Raw genomic sequence first — 20,706 nt, 5'->3', positions numbered from 1 at the left:
TGTACCTGATGCCCACGGAAGTGCAAACAGGAGGGGAATCCCCAGAACTAGAGCTGCTGGTGGTTGTGAACGACCATGTCAGTGCTGAAGACTGAGTGAGCGGCTGGCTCCTCTTCAAGAGCAGCTTTTAACTGCGGAGCCATTTCTCTTCAGCTTGTCATATAACATTTAAAGCTCTGTGACCTTTTCGGAGACAGAGCCTCGCTCTGTACAGCCAAGACTGACTTCAAAGTCAAGAGGCTCCTGCTCCTGCCTCTGGAGTGTTAAATCACAAATGTGCAGCACTACGCCATGCTTCTAATTCCTTTTAAAAATTATTTTATTTCTAAGCTTAGTTAGTTGTATTTGTGTGGCTTTGGACACATTCGTGCTTACCTCTGGAGGCCAGAAGAGGGTGTCAGATCCCCTAGAACTAGAGATAAAGGTAGTTGTGAACCACCTGACAGGTGTTGAGACCTGCACTCAGGTCCTCTGCAAGACCAGTTCCTTTCTTCCTTCCTCCCTCCCTCCCTCCCTCCCTCCCTCCCTCCCTCCCTCCCTCCCTTCCTTCCTCCCTCCTTCCCTCCTTCCCTCCTTCCTTCCCTCCTTCTTCCTTCTTCAATGCAGGGTTTCTGTGTGTAGTCCTGGAACTGGCTGTGGAGACAGTAGACAGGCTGATCCTGAACTCACAGTGATCCACCGGTCTCTGCCCTCTGAACACTGGATTGAAGGTGCACACCACCATACCTGCTGTCTGTGCTTTGACCAGTGAGCAGCCTCAGCAGCACCATCACATCTGCTTTCTTAAAGAGGGGAGAGGTTGGAGGGAAAGCTCAGCAGTTAGGAGTCCATGCTGCTCTCACTGAGGACTGGGCGTCAGTCCCCAGCACTGGAGCCACTCACCATAGTGACTGTGTTCTAGAGGATCCAATGCTCTCTCCTGTCGCCCCCTTGATACTCCTGCACTCTGCACATATGGAATACCGGACATAGACGTACACATATAACTTAAAAATAAAATAAAAGTCTTAAAAAGTACTTCTGAAAATTGAAAGAAGATGGGTGGGGTTGGGGATTTAGCTCAGTGGTAGAGGGCTTGCCTAGCCATGGGTTCGGTCCCCAGCTCCGGAAAAAAAGAAAAAAAAAAAGAAAGAAAGAAGAAAGATAAAAGAAAAAAGATGGGTGAGGTTAATTTTGGAAACATAATCTATTTAATCCAAAGTATCTTGGATTAAGTCATCTCAACATGCAATCCATTTCAAATTTATCGAAGTAGCTTACAAGTCTTGTATTTTCAATTCCATTACCCAATTTTCAGTAGTTTAACCAGCATATAATCTCACCAAGGTGTTCTGTTTTTTAAGTTACTTGAAAGGAATACGATGGAATGTTTTTACTTTCTTAGTGCATGAACTTCGGACCCAGGCTTAAACAGTCAGACTGGCTCAAAGCCATGTCTCTCACCTGACTTGCTGTGGGCCTCTCCAACGATGAGCTGGAGTGGGGAGCAGTGACTGAATAAGGGATGGATCAATTTGGGTAACAGGTGGGTGATTAAGTGGATGAGATGAGCTGACGGATAGATGGATGGATAAGTCATGGAGATGGATGGATAGCTGTATGCATGTGGGTGGTTGAACTGATACATTGAAAGATAGATATCTCGGCCGGAGAGATGGCTCATCAGCAAAGAGCACTTGTTGCTCTTCCAAAGGACCCAGGTTCAATTCCCAGCACCCACATGATGGTTCACAAGCACCCGTAATCCCAGATCCAGGGAGTCCGATGCTTTCTTCTGGTTTCCTTGGATACCAGGCATAGATGTGATGCCCAGACATACATGTAGGCAAAACACCAATGCACATAAAAAAATTTAAAGATCAACCTCTGAATGAATGGTGGTAGATCAATGATTAGGTGAATTAGTGCCCAGATGGGCAGGTAGATGGATGGATGGCAGGGGAGTGGATATGTGGATGGATGAGTGAAGGGGTAGATGATGGATAGGTGAATGATGTATAAGTGGATGGATAGATGGAAGGCGTGTGTGAATGGATGAATGAAGTGGTAGGTGTGTACATGGTGGGTGGGTGTGTAAGTGAGTAGATAGGTGGACCATGAGTGGCGAATGGATGTATGGATGGGTAGATGGATGGGTCAAAATATGTGGTTATCAGATGAATGGGTTGATGGATAAATAGATTATTAGATAGGTGGGTGGGTTCACTGGTTTATAAATAATTAGGTGGGTGGATGGATGGATGAGTGGGAGGATAGATGGGTGGGTAAGTCAGTGAGTAGATGATTTTTTGATAGGTGGTTTAGTAAATGAATGGATGAATGGGCTTGGTAGGTATATTGGTGGGTAGATGAATGGGCACATGAGTAGACAGATGCATCAAGGTAGGTAGGTAGATGAAGGGGTGAATAAATGGCTGCATTGGTCGGTGGCTGCATGGGTGGGTGGATGGGTAGATGGATGGGTAGGTGGATGGGTGGGTAGGTGGATGGGTGGATGGATGGATGGGTGGGTGGATGGGTGGATGGATGGGTGGGTGGGTGGATGGATGGATGGGTGGGTGGATGGGTGGATGGATGGGTGGGTGGGTGGATGGGTGGATGGGTGGATGGGTGGATGGGTGGATGGATGGGTAGGTGGATGGATGGGTGGGTGGATGGGTGGATGGGTGGGTGGGTGGATGGGTGGGTGGGTGGATGGGTGGATGGGTGGGTGGATGGATGGGTGGGTGGGTGGATGGGTGGGTGGGTGGATGGATGGGTGGATGGGTGGGTGGGTGGATGGATGGATGGATGGGTGGATGGGTGGGTGGATGGGTGGATGGATGGGTGGATGGGTGGGTGGGTGGATGGGTGGGTGGGTGGGTAGGTGGATGGGTGGGTAGGTGGATGGGTGGATGGATGGATGGATGGGTGGGTGGATGGGTGGATGGATGGGTGGGTGGATGGATGGATGGATGGGTGGGTGGATGGATGGGTGGATGGGTGGATGGGTGGGTGGATGGATGGGTGGGTGGGTGGGTAGGTGGGTCATGGATGAGTGGATGGATGGGTAGATGAGTGAGTATGAGGGGGTGGGCGCTTATGTGGATGTAATGTGCAGATAATGATGGATGGACAGATGAGTAGGGGGTGGTTGTGTGGGTAGATGAGTGGATCCATATATGGACAGATGTGTGTACATAAATGAATGTGTGGATGGGTCAGGTGGGTTGATGAGTGGGAGGAATAAATGAGTAGGTGAATGGGTGTGTGTGAACGGGTGGATCGTGAATAGATGAATGGATGGTTAGATGGATGGATATTAGTCAGCTTCCATTAATATAAGAAAATACTGGAGGCAGGCAATTAAAAAAAAATAAATAAAAAAAAAAAAAAAAAAAAGGTTGGTTTGAGCTCCCAGATCTGGAAGGGTCAGGTCTAAACAGAATCATGCATGTGGTTTCATGCCTGCATCTCTCACTTCAGGTGTGTGTGCAGAATTCTTTGTCCTGTTGATGTGTCTTCCTGTCCCAAAGCCACCTGGATGGGGAGGGGGGGCTCCACCTCGGTGACCTAATCATTTCCCAAAGGCCCCACCTCTCTACACATTGAGGTTGGATTAAGTTTCCAGCCTCCTAATACCAATGACAAAAGACTTTGGGGCTTGAACTCTTCAAGAGAAGAAATTGTATTCGCACTGTTCGTTGGGGGTGCTCCTCCAACCAGGTGCTACTGTCTTCCCTGTGTCCAGATGCCCTCAACTGCCACTATGTCTGCGGCATAGTGGCCTCCCTCAGTGACCCTCCCACCTGTCACTGCTTGGCAAGTTCCTCTGTGTCCCTCTTGTAAGCTCCGACTCTGCCTACTGCCTTTCACTTGCTTAGACCCCTGCACCCAGGCCCTGCCACTTGGCAGTGGGTGACTGCCCATCAGCAGGCCCACAACACTCTAATCCCTTCCTTGGGAAGCTAGTCAGAGCTGACATCCATGGGGCAGGCCTGTCCTTGTGAGGTAGGTGATAGACAAAGCATTTAGAAAAAGTGTCTCTGCCTTCGGGTTCCCACTGTCTCTTTGTCTCTCCCTGTTTCTCCGTGTCTCTGTGGGCTTCTATCTGTCTCTATCTCACTATGTATCTTTGTATCCCTGACTCTCCCTGTCTCTGTGAGCTTCTGCCTCTCTCTCTCTCTCTCTTACCACGTGCATACCTCTATTTTTTTTTTCCCCCGGAGCTGGGGACCAAACCCAGGGCCTTGTGCTTGCTAGGCAAGCGCTCTACCACTGAGCTAAATCCCCAACCCCACATACCTCTATCTTTCTCGCTGTTCTCTCTCTCCCTGTCTTTGACTATCTCTGTGTGTCTGTGTTTCTCTCTCTCTCTCCCTCTCTCCTTCTCTCTCTCTGTCTCTCTCTCTGTCTCTCTCTCTCTGTCTCTCTCTCTCTGTCTCTCTCTCTGTCTCTGTCTCTCTCTCTCTGTCTCTCTCCCTGTCTCCCTGTCTCTCTGTCTCTCTGTCTCTCTCTCTGTCTCTCTGTCTCTCTCTCTGTCTCTCTCTGTCTCTCTCTCTCTGCCTCTCTCTCTCTCTCTCTCTCCCTGTCTCTTTTCTTATCTCTGACCCTAATCCCTTCGTCCTGCCCTGGCTGCATCTCTATGTCTGTCTTTTGTCTCTCCCTCTTACAAAATCAACCCACGAGGTGGATCCCGCTCTTCCCCAGCATGGCCAGTGCTCAACACAGGGGCACCGGGACAGGAGTTACTTGGCAAAAATTGCAAAAGAGAAGGAAGGAATGTGTGAGCCGCTGCCCTGAGGCGGACAGCCAAGCTGGGCTGTGGTGGCCACTCGGGGTACAACCGGAAGTCCCCACTGCTGGCCCTGGACTCTGGTCGTATGGAGCCTCCACCCTCGCCCTGGGAGGGCACCAGCCTCTCCCTCCCTGCCGCCGGCAGGAGGCGTGGGCAGCAGCTGGGAGAACCGGCTGTGCCCCTCCCCTGGGCCGGCCTGGTAGGCACCTGGCACTGGCGGGCGCGGCAGACGCTGCGCACCTGGCCCCGACGCCCGGCTAGCTCCTGCCCTGCCCGCCATGGACGGGCCACAGCCCCCGGCCCTATGGGGCTCATTGGAGAACAGGGTCTCCGAACTTAGGTGAGGTGGCCTGCTTGCCAGGACCTGGGGAGGGTGGGGACAGGCTCTGGCTGTGAAGGGACTCTCATTGGATATAGTGACGGGGATGCCTCTTTCATGCTCTGGTTCTTCTGTCTTGGGATGGGGGGCAGGGCCTTTGCTCACCTAAATTGGGTAAGGGTACCCGGGAAGTCTGGTCCAGAGAAGCTGCAAAAGGCTAAGGTTGCTGAGTCAGCTGAATCTCGTATGGCAACTCCACCTGGGAGACAGCAGGGAGCATGGGATGCTCAAAGACCAGAAAGTGACTCTTGGCCGCTGAGAGAGATTAGGGCCAACCTCTTTCCTCATGTAGCCAATGTGCATAGTTCCTCTGTTTCTGGAGATGAGTCACTCAGAATACCCACTTATCAGATGGAGAAACTGAGGCTGGGTAGGAAAGTGTCCTGATCACAGAGCTCTGTCTTCTGGCATCTTTGGGCCTTTCCACACCCCACTCCTTGACTTCACTTCTCAGCTGAACAAGCAGAAACCCAGAAGGGAATGTAGCTCTCTCCTGTCTCACAGTTAGCTGCTGACCTCAACATCAGCCCTGGTATCTTACACTCTCACCCTGCCCTCCCATGACCTTCTGATACCCTGAGCTGTAAGGAGGGGGACAGCTAGGTCCTGTCCCCACCCGGGTTGCTTCATTCCAGTACTGTTCCAAGTCCTCCCTTCCCCTGCCTCAGCCAAGAGCCAGGGTGTGGAGAGGCACCCTGGAACTCAGACTCCAGGGACCAGTAGTTGAATCCCAATTGCTGTGTGACCTAGTCAAGCTTCCCAGGATCTCTGGGCCTCTCTGTAACCCTCATCCGACCTGACACCCTTCTCTGCCTAGTTGTGCCACCAAGTCCCTGGAATGCCCTCTGCAAGTGACAGTCACTTGCTCTCTCTGCATCTCAGTATTGCCACCCAGGATTTAGGCTTAAGTTCTTCCTCCTGTGACCCCCACAGTCCTGCTCGCCACTTTCCCTCGTATCTCTGCGGCCTGTCAGTCCCCACACGGACCTTCCCTATGCCAGACCTTCTCATGGCCGGCATCCCCTCTAGAGCCACTCCCCTACCTCCCTGACCCCAGAGGTCCCAGAGCTGCCCCACCCATCCTGACAGCCATGCTGTGACTTCGTAGCATCCAGGCGCCTCCAGGCCCCACCCCTTTCCCCAGCATTCTCCTCCCCACTGGCATTCCATTCACCCCAGGACTTCAGGGTCACACCCCGCTCTTCCCTGCCCCAGTGCCTTCTGCCTTCGCACGTACAGTTTTTTGATTCTGTAGAGACTTAAGTAAGGTTCACTTCTTTTTTTTTTTCTTTTTTCTTTTTTTTTCGGAGCTGGGGACCGAACCCAGGGCCTTGCGGTTGCTAGGCAAGTGCTCTACCACTGAGCCAAATCCCCAACCACGTAAGGTTCACTTCTAAACCCCAAACACCACTGTCCCCAGCTGGAGCATCTTCTGTGGCTCCCCAGCACCCAGGGCAATGGCCCCCGAAGCTGTTTTAAGGTTCAGAAGGGTTTTGTTCAGAAGGAACGAATAAGTAATAGAAATTGGAACAGGATGGATCTGGTTTGAGGTAGAAGCAGGTCTGGGCTCCCCCTCAGTCCTCTTTTGATGCATTTGAGCAATCTGAGCCCCTTGTGTCTCTCCTCGCCCTGCAGTGGGGCGTCCTCCTGTTTCTTCCTCTACCCGTGCCCACTACCCACCTCAGGCAGGACCTGTGTGCTTTGCCCTTCCCCTTCCCTGGCAACCTCTGTCCTCTCTTTTATTGGCCAAATGTTTCTTGGGGCTGAAGATGTAAATGTGAATTTCAGACCTCAGTTGTTTATGGTTTCTGGATAGGATTGGGAGTGACGGCCCTTTGAGCCCAGATTGGTATGGTCCCTCTTCAGATCTAGTCTGTCCTGGGCTCCATGACATCCTGTCATGGACAGGGGCCGGCATAGGAAACTCATTAGAGCAACGGCCAGGAATGAATGGAGAGAGATTAGGAAACCTTTGATCTTGGTGTGAGTCAGGTCTGCAGGTGGGGCGAGGTGTGGTGGGCAGAGGGCATCAGCAGAACCCCACAGGGCAAAGAACAGCACCTCATCCTACCACACCCCAGAGGCAACATGTGATTCCATTTTAAGTCTCCTAAACAAGAACAGGTGAGCCATTATCTGTTCCAGATTATGGGTCATGTGATGCAAACTGTCCAGGATTTAATTTGGGCTAAAGGACTGTCAGCAAGATTCAGCCCTTGGAATGTTCTAGATAATGGGGTTGGTTATGCAGCAGTGTGCTTTAAGTGAAGGTATCTCTCTCAGCCTCACGTGGACCTGGAGGACAGAATGGGCTGGGGCCATGGCTCAGTGCTGAGTGCACGAGGCCCTTGAACCACAGCAGCCAGGCATCCCAGAACTCTGAGATAGAGGTGGGATGGAGAACATGGTCATCCTTGTCATAGTGAGGTCAAGGCCAGACTAGGTTACATGAGGACTTTATCATTAAAAAACTAAAACAAGGTGGCTGGGCTGGGTGGTGGTAGTGGTGGATGCCTTTAATCCCAGCACCCAGGAGGCAGAGGCAGGCAGATCTCTGTGAGTTCAAGGTCAGCTTGGTCTACATAGGGAGTTCCAGGTTAGACAGGACTACACAGAGAAAGCCAGTTTCGGAGGTGGGGGTGGGGGTGGGAGAGACAGACAGAGAGACAGAGAGAGAGAAGGAGGAGGAGGAGGGTTGCCTAAGGTCATTCAAATGTAATTAGTGTGAAGTCAAGATCTCAGTCACAGAAAGCAAAATGTCTCCTGCCCTAGATTTGGGTATGAAGAAGGCTGGAAGGACAAAGGCCTCTCTGGCCAGGAGGCTCAGTGAGCATTCCACTGGGAAGATCCATACATGTTGTGGAAAAGAACTGAGACAAGAACCAGAGAAGCCACTGGCTTGTGTGCCTGAGCGCAGAGAAAGCTTCCCGCCCAGTAATCTCTGTTGGCTGCTTTGGTTTTTTCTGGTGCTGGGTATTGAACACACAAGCTACACAAGTGCCCTACCGCTGAGCCACACCCCCAGGCTGGGGGATTCTAGGTGGGGGCTCTGCCACTGAGCCACATCCCCTAGCCTTCTCTTTACAAAATTTGTACCATGTCTGTTTGTGCTCTTGTATGGGCTTGTGAATGTCACACCCATGTGAAGGTCAGAGGATGACTTTCTGGGTTGGTTCTCTCCTGTTATGCTGGTCCCAGGGATGGGACTCAGGTCATCAGATCGTGCCCCAAGGACCTTATCCCCATAGCCACTCCACTGTCTTTTTTTTTTTTTTTTTTTTTTTTGGTTCTTTTTTTCGGAGCTGGGGAACTCCACTGTCTTTTTACTTCTTAGTTTGGAACATAGTCTTAAGCTATTCAGGCTGGCCTTGTACATGGAATCCTCTTACCCCTACCCCTAGAACAGTTGGAATGTCAGGCCTTCTGGCTAGTTTTTATTATTGTTTTTTTCCTGGAGCTGAGGACTGAACCCAGGGCCTTGCGCTTGCTAGGCAAGCGCTCTACCACTGAGCTAAATCCCCAGCCCCTAGTTTTTTAATCTCCAGTTTTACATCTCAACATTGGGGAGATCTCACAGACCACATAGAACTGGGCTCTCTGCTCAAGGAGCTGTTAGAAAAGTTTTAAGCAATAAACACATGTCAGAGGTACCTACCTAGGGGTCGAGAGGCAAGTAGAGGCCCCTTGTTACCAAGGGTAAGAAGCAGGAGATGCTCATAGCCCAGATACCCAAGCCAGTCTCCTCTGTCATGCTTTATTGTCTCTCAGGGGACAGGGGCTGGAGAGTGGGACATCCCAGTGTGAGGGCTCATGCTAGGAGGAAATGTGGGATCCAGCAGACATTAGTAATCAAATGCTGAGCCAACAAGGGGTATCCTGGTAGCAATGAGATCTGAACCAGAAGCCTTAAAGAAGGGACCAGGGCCTAGGCACTAAGGACTGGGTGCTCTGAGCTCTGACCAGACTCCAGGGATAGATGGCTCAGAGAAGCTGCAACTGCTGTTAAGTGGGTGACACATGCACGCGCACACACACAAGAATGTGGGTGCCCACAGAGGTCAGAAGACTTAGATTCCTCATCTGTAGCCATAGGAGGTTGTGATCTGCCCAGTGTGGATGCCCAGAGCTAAACTTGAATCCTCTGGGCGAGCAGTGTACTTCCAAGCACCGAGCCATCTCTCCATTCCCAGTTTGGGTTTTTTCCAACAGGGTCTCACTCTGTAGCCCAGGCTGGCCTTGAACTATGGCAATCCTCCTGCCTCAACCTCCCAAGTGTTTGGAAATAACAGCAGTGAGTTGCCATTCTTAGCTGGTTTTTCCTACTTCCTTTTCCAAATGCCGGTAAGCCCACTTGAGCCCAGAAATAGGGGGCAAGAGGAGAGAGAGAGAACCAGGAGCTGATTCGGAGCACACCCCAACCAGGCCTGCTCACAGGTTCACTCTGTCTGTGCAGGGCCAACAGGACCTTCCTCCACCTTTCCTTCTTCTGTTTCTTTCTTTCTTTCTCTTTTGTGTGCATTTCTGGATGTGATGTAGGCACATGTGTGCACATGTGTGCTGGCATGCCCACCTGTGCGTGTGAAGACTTGGAGACTGCATCTTGGTAATAAGACTTTCCACGTGTCTATCTAAGCATGTGTGTGTGTGTGTCTGTGAGTGTATGTGCATGTGTTTGTGCAGGTGACATTGGATACCAGAAGAGGGCGCCAGGTCCCTTGTAGCTGAGTTATAAGAGGTAGCATCTGCCTGCTATAGGTTCTGGAATCCAAATTTATGTCCTTTTGCAAAAGCACTAAGTACTTTTTATTACTGAGCCATCTCTCTAACTCCACTATTTTTTTTTCGAGACAGAGTCTCTCTTACAGAAACTGGAGCTCTCCATGTCGATTAGATTGGTTGGTCAGAGAGTCCCAGGGATCTGCTTTTCTCTGCCCTACCACAGCAATGAGATAAGGACACACACCACAGTGATTGAGATACAGACACACACCACAGCTCTGAGAGAAAGATACAAACCACAGCTCTGAGAGAAAGACACACCACAGCTCTGAGATACGGACACACCACAGCAATGAGATACGAACACACACCACAGCTCTGAGATACGAACACACACCACAGCTCTGAGATACGGACACACACCACAGCTCTGAGATAAAGACACACACCACAGCAATGAGATACAGACACACACCACAGTGGCTGAGATACAGACACACCACAGCTCTGAGATACGGACACACACCACAGCTCTGAGAGAAAGACACACACCACAGCTCTGAGATATAGACACACCACAGCTCTGAGATATGGACACACACCACAGTGCCTGACTCATGGGCACTGAGGATCTGAACTTAGATACTCATGCTTGGACACAAGCATGTTAGCCGGTGGGCCGTCTCCTTAGCTCCAACCGTCTTCCTCCCCTTTGCTGTGTTAGGTGAGATGAAACCCGAGGCTTCCTGCACATCACTACCGTTGAACCACACCCAGCCCCACACTGACGGATTTGAGGCAGGGGCATTGCCACTGAGCATCCTCCGCAGTCCCTCACTGTGAAATTCTGGTCAGTGCCTTTATCAACACCTTGCTCATTTAAACTCAGCTAACTGTCTCTTTGACACCAGGACTAAAAACGAGCTCTGAGAGCTCCCAGCTGTCATCGCAGCATATAGGAAGTGTAGGCAGAAGGAGCGCTGTAAGCGGAGGCTAGCCTGGGCTACAGAGACCCTGTCTTTAAAACAAACAAACTAAAATATAAATTAGGTAGAGTTACTCCTTCCCACACTGAGCCCGAGCTCTGTAGTGTGTGCTTTCTCTGTCTAGTGACCTCTCAGGCATCTGCTCTGCATGGGGAGAGGTGCCATTTGCATTTTGATCTCATTGAGGTCACGGCTGACAAGTCGGCTAGGCCTTGGCTGTTCCCAGGCTGCTGCTAGAGCTTCCCACTGTCAAAACTTTTGCTAAGTCAGTAAGGGGACGGGAAAGTCAGAGCCTCTGTCCCCTGTCCCTGTGGTCACATTTCCAATGCTCAGGAGTCACATGTGGCTGGCAGCTGTGGCTTTCGATGGTGTGCTGTGCCTGTGTGATGCTCTGTACAATCAAGGCACACAGTAGGGGTTGACATGGGGGAGCATATCAGAGAGAAGTGGAAAGAGCCCCGGGCAAGAGGCCACTAGGAGATCTGGGGAGGTAGAGCGTGGAGCATTAGGGAACAGACTGAGCCCGACAAAAGAGGGTGGGTAGGAGGCCTTGCAGGCCCTTCAAGGAGACCGAAGGTCTGAAAGGACAGAGCTGGGAGAACTTTGGACCAAAGGTATGTCTCTGTCATTTGTCACTCCGTATCTCGCAGCCTCTGTCCTCCTCTCTCAAATGGACCAACAATGTGAGGGTTGTACGTCAATCTAAAGGAAGTGTTCCGTGCGGCCAATCAGCTGCTGGAATTTAAAACACCATTTATAAATTTTTGTTTTGCTTTGTTTTATTTTGAGGCAGGTTCTATAGCCCTGGCTGTCCTCAAGTTCAAACAATCCTCCTGCCTCAGTCTCCCGAGAACTGGGATTGAAGGCCTGTGTGACCCGGCCTATGACTATTCCCTTTTGTGTCTTTTTTTTTTTTTTTTTTTTTTTTTTTTTTGGAGCTGGGGACCGAGCCCAGGGCCTTGCGCTTGCTAGGCAAGCGCTTTACCTCTACCACTGAGCTAAATCCCCAACCCCCCCTTTTGTGTCTTTAACTAGAGGACCCTCACATTCTGGAATCTATACAGAGCCCTTCTACAGGTAAGGGCTCTTACAAATTTAGGAATTTCAATTACAAATTTACACCTTTCCCTGAGTAAAACCAGCCAGACACCAAGAAGTAGCTCTTAGGATGACATTCTATAAAGTCAGGGCCAGTCTCATTCACCCTGGAATGGAGAATAGAAAAACAGCAGGGACCGTCAGGACTGGTGGGTAGGGAACCTACATGTTGCCTGGAACGTCCTGTCTCCTGACCCCGGCTGGCACAAGAGCTTCTGCTTGTTAAATTTACTTTGATGGGTACCATTCTTCAAAATGAAAATGCTCTGTGTGTGTGTGTGTGTGTGTGTGTGTGTGTGTGTGTGTATGTATGTATTTATTTTTATTTCATATGTATGGTGTTTTGCATGTATGTATGCCTATGTACCATATGTGCCTGGTACCTACAGGGGGCATCAGATCCCATGGAACTGAAGTTATAGATGGTTGTGAGCCACCATGTGCTTCCTGGGAATTGGACCTGGGTCCTCTGGAAGAGCAGCCACTGCTCTTAACCCCTGAGCCACCTCTCTAGCCTGGAGGAAAACTTTTAATTAAAAAAAGAAAATGACAGATGTGAATGGGGTATACGTTGCCCGGCTCAGTGGAAGAGCCCTGCTTAGAATCCCCCAGTGAGGCTGGAGCGTGACTCAGTGGTAGAGCTCTGGCAAAGAGCCCCGGGTCCAATCCCACTATTGCTTGCCAGTGGCACACACAAAACATACAATAAACATACACACAATACACACATGTACACATGCAAGTACCTACAAGCATGCATACACACAAGACACATGCATGAACACACACAACACAGGCACATGTATGTACTTCACACACATGTATGCATGCACATGTGCACGCATGCATATAACACAAGCCCGTGCACACATAGCACACATGTGCACATATATACACACACACATATACCATGTATACACACAACACATACAGGTTTCTGTCCTGAAGCTCACGTGACGATGACCTTGGCAGTTGCTCGCTTATGAATACATGGCTGTGGGCACGTGTGCGATCTGCAGTTAGATGTGTTTTACAACTTAAAGAGATTTGTCTATTTTGGGTAACACTGGGGATTGAACCCAGGACCCTGGCATGTCTGGCCAGTGCTTTACCATCAGCCATGCCCTGCCCTTCTTTTACTTTATGTTTTGTGTTTTGAGGCAGGGTCTCTCTATGTAGAGCAGGCTGTCCTAGAACTCTCAGGGATCTACCTGTCTCTGCCAGCCTGGAACTGGGATTAAATGTGAGTGCCACCGTGCTGGGTACACCATGCTGGCTCCTCTTCCTTCTTTTTGTTTTGCATCAGGGTCTCTCTAAATTTCACAGGCTGGCCTTGAAATCAAGCTCCTCCTGCCTCGATCTCTCATGAGACTGCTGTGGTAACAGGCTCCTCCCACCAGACTCAGCCTCATGCATTTTAACCTGAGGCACATGGGCCAAGACCTTTGAGCCCCACACATTCCTGGCTGCGGGTGACTAAGGTCAGTTTGTTTCCCAGCTTCTTTACAGCAGACATTTATGTAGTGAATTTCAGAAATGGAAAGGGTGTCATCTGAGGATACTGACAAGATGGAAACACACCAGGAATGGTGGCACATGCCTTTAATCCCAGCACTCAGAAGTCAGATCTCTCAGTTCCAGACCAGCCTGGTCTACAGAGCTAGCCCCAGGCCAACCAAAGCTACACAGAAAAAGTTATGTCTGGAAAACTAACGCACAAACAAACAAGATGAAAACCGGTTTCTGTGATGGACTGGCTGCAAGCGCTTTGCTGGGCGCTCATTTCCTCCTCTTGGCTCTGGCTGTTCCCTGCTGCAGTCTAGATCTTGTGTGCTTCACTGGGTTCTTGCTCAAGGTCATCCGTGTGTCCCTACATTTCAGGGGTGGGGCCATGGTTGTTTGTTCATGTAACAAACACTACTGCCCCTCACCCGACTCTCCACTCTCCCTGTCTGGAAGGTAGCACAGGTTCCCAGCTCCTTTACTATTGTGGAAGGTTCACTGAAAGAAGGAAAACACACAAAGAAAAAAGATACTAAGTGTCAAGTGGTGGCCAAAGAGTAAACAAGGTGGAGAACAGCCGGGTGGTACTGTCTGAGCCGGCCATGCATCATAGAAAAACTGGGACTGAATCTCCCAGCGAGGGTAAGCCAATGTCGCTTCAGTAGATTTGCTCTGGCTCTGGCTAAGTGTGAGTCATCCTGCCGAGTGGAGTTGGGGACGCTGGCACAGATGCACTGGATGCAGAAGGCAGCGTGGAGGTGAGCAGGGATGTGAGGAAGGACGTCTGGCAGGCAAAGGCTGGGCGGCTGGACTTTGCTGTAAACACTGGCCATGATGTAACTGGAGCTGGCTCAGGCTGGGGGACTCTGCTGAGCTAACCCCAAGGTGAATCAGCAGAACAGCCTGGCAGCTGTGACAGTGGGGGCTGGCTGAGCTAGGGCTACAGTCTTCCCAGCCATCAGATGCCACACATGGGTCCTTCTGAGACCCCACAGCTTCTTCCTCATCCTCTTAGGAGTTTCTATACATCACCGCCTCAGAGGGGTGCCTCTGACCTCCTGTGACCAAAATGAAAATGTTCTGTTGCAGAGCTCCCTGTCTGAGATTAATCCTATCTCTGCTCCCTCCTCCTCTCGTCCTCCTCCTCCTCCTCTCCCTCCTCCTCCTCCCCTGCCTCCTCTCCTGCCTCCTCTCCCTCCTCCCCTTCCTCCTCTATTCCCTCCTCCCCTCCTCATCTTCTCCCTCTTCCTCTCCTTCCTCCCCTTCCCCCTCACTCCTCCTCTCTCTTCTGTCTCCTCCTCTTTCTCATTTTCCTTCTTCTCTTCTTCCACTTCCTTTATTATGAGACTGGGTCTGGATTTGTACCTCAGGCTGTTCTTAAACTTGCAAAATTCTCCTGTCTCAGACCCACATCACTTTCTGCTCTTTTTAGTGACATCGTTTGGAGCTTTGGAGCTGTCTGAATCAATCCCAAGGACAGAAGGTGCCACTGGGATTTTCAGTGTTCTTAGAGCCCCTGACCTTTGGCCAGGGCTCGTGATATATCAGTAGGTGACTGGCCACCCTCTGGTGCAGGAGCCTGACATATCTTTGGCTATTGCTCACATGAGGGGAGGTAGTGAGGTAGTGGTATGGTGAGGTCCCTTCTCAAGTATCCTGAATAGACAAGAGAGTCACAGGCAAGCACTGACCATCATTGTAGTAATGGATGTCGGGTGTCTTAATAGAGAGAGCCACAGGCTTGGGATTTGGCTTGGTTGCCTAGCGTACATGAGGCCTGGGTTCCATGTCCAGCAGCACATAGACCTGGTGTGCACCCCTGTAATCCCTGCACTAAGGAGCCAACAGCAGAAGGATTGCCAGGGATTTGAGTGGAACCTGGGCTACTTAGTGAGGCCTTGCCTCAAGAAACAAAACAGCCATATAGTACAATCAATGTCGGAGGAAGTGTGTCATACCTCAGGAGATGTGACACACTCCTAAAGCCCTTCAAAGGCCTCGGACTTACCCATCTTCTCCCAACTGCCTGCACTGTCCCATTGTGCCCTGCTTACCCGAGAATGTGGGTGCATTTGCCTCCTGTCCCTAGTGGTTCAGCCATTGGCTAGAAATCCTATGGAAATGGGTGTGCTCTGGTGGGAGCCGGCTCTGGCAGAGCCATCTCACTCTGTGATTTCCAGAGCTGCTGTCTGTGGTTCACTGTTGCCTCCCCCAACACCTTAGCAGCACAGAGGCACCTTCTCATCTCCTGTTGTCCACTGCTGCTTCACTGTGAGTTCATGCACGTGTGTTTGTGTGTGTGTGTGTGTGTGTGCATGTGCCTGTACCTGTGTGTGTCTCTGTGTCTCTGTGTGTGTATATATATCTGTGTATGTGTATCTGTGTCTGTGTGTGTATGTGTGTATCTATGTGTGTATCTGTGTGTGTGTATGTACATGTGTGTGTCTGTGTGTCTGTGTGTCTGTGTGTGTATTTGTGTGTGTGTATGTACATGTGTGTGTCTCTGTGTCTCTGTGTGTGTGTGTATCTGTGTGTGTGTCTGTGTGTGTATCTGTGTCTGTGTGTGTATGTGTGTATCTGTGTGTGTATTTGTGTGTGTGTATGTGTGTATCTGTGTGTGTATTTGTGTGTGTGTGTGTGTGTGTGTGTGTGTGTGTGTCTGTGTGTATGTGTGTGTTCAGGCATGCAGATGCATGGACAAATGTGAAAGCCAGAGGTTAAGCGTGACTGTCAGAGGAGTCACCCACCATTTACATATGTATTCATGTGTGTGCCTGTGCGTGCAGTAGCATGTGCTCATAGGTCAGAAGACAGCTTACAAGAGTCCATACTCTCCTCCACAAGAGGTTCTGGGGATTAGACTCAGGTCCTTAGGCCTGGCAGGCGGTGGCTTTACCTCTGAGCCATTTTGCCAGGTGCATCTACCTTCTTTTGAGACAGGTTCTCTCACTGAACTGAAATACTGCTGATTAGAGTAGGTTGGTTGGCCAGTGAACTCCAGGGACTCCCCCTTCCAGTGCTGGGATTACACTACATGTGGCAACTGTCCCAGTTGGGGCTCTTATGGCAACGCTGGGGGTCAAATCCAAGTCCACATGCTTCTGAGGCAAGCTCTTTACTGGATGTTTTGTTTCTCGTGGTTAAACACCCAAGAAGAGACGGTGTTTTACAAGCTTTGCTTATGTTATACTTCATTATAACGTAAGTTATAGTGCATTATTATAGTGCATTAACTAGGAGATAATTATATTGATCCTTACATTGACCAGCTTGTGGCACTGACATTGTGGTGGGGCTGGATACAGTATGACCAGGGCTTCTCTGGACAGACTCGGTCAATTTTGTGCCATCCTAATCTGTTGGGTTCACATCCGCTCTGCCCTCCATAGCTATGTGATGTTAGCCAGGTGGCTCAGCCTCTCTGAACCTCTGTTGTCTCCTCTATAGGTCAGGGGGTCATCAGAAACCTCACAACATCGCTGAGTAAATCCACTAGGTCGGGGAGGACCATGCACAGAAATTCCCTCCCTTCAGCGGACACTGATGTGCGGGTGGAATTTTTCTCTCCCTAGTGCAGGCAGTGCTGGGAGCATTTTGGAGACATTAACAAAAGAGACAGAACCTAAATAAATAATTGAGTCTGGAGAGATGGCTCAGTGGGTTAGAACACGGCTGCTTTTACCGAGGACCGGGGTTCAGTTCTCAGCGCATGCGCACGCGCGCGCGCGCGCCCCCCCCCCACAGAGTAGTTCACAATCTTCTGTGATTTCAGCCCCAGGGGATCTGACGCCCTCTTGTGGCCTCTGCAGACACTGCAAGTGGTGCTCAGCTAACACAGGAAGGCAAAACATCCATACATGTATATCAATTAATATAAAGAAAAAGGTTCTTCACTGTAAAGCCCCTGGACAGAGAAGACATCCAGAATATATGGCTTGATTACCTCCACTTGGGAGCTCTGAAGCCCTAAGCACTCCAGAATCCAAACCTCTCGTAGAGCTGGCATGACACCACAGGTAGACCTGACCTCGTGGAACCTGTCAGAGCCAAAACATGGAGAAGTGATGATGTTGGATGTGACGTCTCTGAGGCTGTGGAAGGTGTGTGGGAAGTGTCTGTAACCGGAGTTTAGACTCAGGACCCTTTCCCAAGGCACCCGATGTGTGCTTTAGCAGGAAATACAAAAGCCTTAAAGTAAAGCCTCCGTGAGCCCCATCCATGTTTTGGGTGAGGTAAGACAATATTCAGCTTGAGCTATGTGAACAGAAACAAATCAGAAGGGGACAAATGTGTGTGTTAGTGGGGTGCAGCTGTGGAGCACATGTGGCCAGCCCGTTGTCCATCCGGTGGCCTCCATAATATGTGTAAAACCCTACAGCAGGATTGACCCAGCGCAGGAGGGGAAACAAGGCCAGTGGGCTGGGCTGACAGAGATGGTGGCACAGAGGGACAGAGCAGATGGGGGTGCCTCGTGGGTTCTTGTAATAGCATGGTTACCTCCTGTCGGTAACCTGAGGTTTTGAACATGGGGAGAGCAGAAGCACCTGGTCCTGGACGGTCCCTCCAGGTGGGAAGGACCATCCCTGGCCTGCAGGTGGGAAGAGCTGACTGTGGGAGCCTTGGCGGAGGCAGGATTATAACATGATGACGGCAGCAGACTAGGCCATAGGCCATGGTGGCTTTCCTTCCTTCCATCTGTCTCCTGACATGGAACCCTGTCCAAATTCAGCCCTTTCCCTTCTCTACCATAGGAACTGAGTTGCCTTCAGAGGATACCAGGGGAGACAGACACATCTGTGGCTGTTGGCACAGAGAATCAGGAAGGCACAAGACATGAAACCCAGAGGCTGTGTGACCCTAGGGGCGAGAGGTGTTAGAGAAATGGACACAGCAGGGGGAGAGGCCAGGTGGGGGGGCAGAGCTGGCCTTAAGGAGGGGATGGGGGGCGTCTACAGGAGGCTCGAGAGTGCCACATCCTGGCTGGTGAAGTCCCCACAGTACCCAGGGTTGAGAGCACAGGAAAGGGAGGGGACACAAGCACTCAGGGACATTTCTCAACTCTGTCATTCATTTAGACATTCCTCTATCCATTCTCAAATGTGTCTGTGTGCGATTCATCCATTCCCTTGTTCTTTCATCTGCTCGTTCGCACATTCAGCCGTCACTCCCTCTTGCATTCATCGCCTCACATCTGACTTTGAGTGCCAGCAGCCCTGATTCCTTGCCGCTTGGCCTCTCAGGACCTGAGCTGCATTCAGAGATTTTTTTTTGGAGTTGGGGAGTTAGCTCAGCGGTAGAGCGCTTGCCTAGCGAGCGCAAGGCCCTGGGTTCGGTCCCCAGCTCTGAAAGAAAAAAAAAAAAAAAGAAATGTATTTTTAAACTGGTGGAACAGTGGGCCAGGTGTCCATAGTCATTTACTTACTTATCCAGGAATGATTTCAGGGTGCCTAAGGGCACAAGATCCTTCTGTGGAAGGTGACTCAGTTTCCCACTCCTGTAATGAGAAAGAAATAGCTCTCTCAAGGAGTTGGTGAGATCAAAGACTAAACCATACCTGGGGCTAACCACCGAGTATCTCTTAAAAGCCCAGCACTTAAGATGTACAAGCTCTTATAATCCTCATAGCACTGAAGGCTTGAAGTAGTAATTATTGCTGTCTACTTGTGATAGGTGAGGAAACTGAGGCTCAAGGAGGCAAGGCACCATAGGCTTTGCCATGGGCAGACCTTCTGCATCTAATCTGCCTGGTAACCGTTGACCTCACTGCTCCTGTCTGTTCAGCCAAACTGCCTGGTAACTGGTGATGTCACAAATTCTACCTCGGGATTCAACCTATGGAGAAAGAAACCTGATAACGTCACTGAAGAAATGTAGTATCTAGAGAATTTACAACTTACAAGACACACTGCCCTGCAGTCTGGTCTGAATAGGGCCTTGCTAATACTGGTCCACTGCTGTACAAAATGGCTATTTCTTAGATATCTCAAGTTTATGGGATATGAGCTTCTAACCAGACTGTATGCTGACCACTTACAGCCAGCCTCCTGCCTTTCTTCTCCATGAAATTTAACCAACTTTGATACAATGCTTTCTCCATATTAGAAAATGCTATGAGGTGGAAGGAATTATACCCATATATACACCAAAAAAAAAAGCCAAACGAAACAAACAAACAAACAAAAAAAAAAAAAACCCCAAAACCAAAACAAAACAAGAAAAGCAAGGCATAGAGAGTGTCCCACGGTGAATATTCCTGAATGCTTATCCTCCATGTGTCTGAGTTTTACCTCAGAACCAAACTCTCATCACCAACATAGTTATTATTGCTGCTCTAGGGTCTAGTGACACACCACACAGTCATGCCCATCCCTCACTGGGGAGTCTAGGCAGGGGCTCTACCACTGAGCCACACCCCCAGCCCCTCACTGGGGGATTTTACACTGCAAACATTCCTGCTTTCTTTCTTTTTTTTTTTTGGAGCTAGGGACCGAACCCAGGGCCTTGCGCTCTACCACTGAGCTAAATCCCCAACCCCCCTGCTTTCTTTTTAAGATGCATCTTAATGTATTTATGTGCATGTATGTCTGTGTGTGTGTCTGTATGTCTGTGTGTGTGTCTGCATCTGTGTGTGTCTGTGTGTGTCTGTATGTCTTTGTGTGTCTGCATCTGTGTGTGTCTGTGTGTGTCTGTATGTCTGTGTGTCTGCATCTCTGTGTGTCTGTATGGGTGCTCACAAAGACTAGAAGAGAGCATCAGATCCCCTGGAACTATAATTAAAGGCATTTGTGCCTTATATAGGTATTGTAATCAGAACTTGGGTTCTCTAAAATAACTGTAAGTGCTCTTAACTGCTGAGCCATCTCTCCAGCCCCTCCTTTTTGGGGGATGGGGTCAAGACAGGGTTTCTCTCTGTAGCCCTGGAACTCTGCAGACTGGCCTTAAACTCAGAGATCTGCCTTGCCTCTGCCTCACAAATCCTGGGACAAACGGCGTGCAATGCCACCACTTACTTCCCAGGGTCTCCCTGTACTTTTGGAGTTGGCCTTTAGCTTTCTGTCCTCCCGTCTCAGCCTTCTGAGTCTTGGGAATGACCAGCGTGACCCACTGGTCTCACTCATAGCAAGGTGTTTTAAGAGCAGTTGGTGACAACCACAGTTCTGTCCATCTTAACCTCCCTGGGAGATGAGGGACCTGAGAAGGCCACATGCAGAGGGCTTTAGCGGGACACTGATGCCATTCAGTTA

At 50.1% G+C, this 20,706-nt stretch overlaps 1 protein-coding gene across 2 annotated transcripts in view; it reads left to right on the top strand.

Annotated features, from left to right (window-relative positions):
• Positions 1 to 20,706, top strand: part of Sult2b1 (sulfotransferase family 2B member 1) — a 61,131-nt gene that overhangs the window by 26,938 nt on the left and 13,487 nt on the right. Inside the window, exon 1 of one of the 2 annotated variants that reach the window (XM_006229031.5) lies at positions 4,600 to 5,117. The exons of the other annotated variant lie outside the window; for it this stretch is intronic. Coding sequence (XP_006229093.1) covers positions 5,056 to 5,117 — 62 coding nt within the window. The 5' untranslated portion in view covers positions 4,600 to 5,055. Of the gene's footprint in view, positions 1 to 4,599; positions 5,118 to 20,706 lie in introns of those variants that run through there. 2 annotated transcript variants of the gene reach the window in all.

Source organism: Rattus norvegicus, chromosome 1, assembly GCF_036323735.1.
Source record: "Rattus norvegicus strain BN/NHsdMcwi chromosome 1, GRCr8, whole genome shotgun sequence".
Classification (NCBI taxonomy): Eukaryota; Metazoa; Chordata; class Mammalia; order Rodentia; family Muridae; genus Rattus; species Rattus norvegicus.
This window is presented reverse-complemented; position numbering and strand designations above follow the sequence as displayed.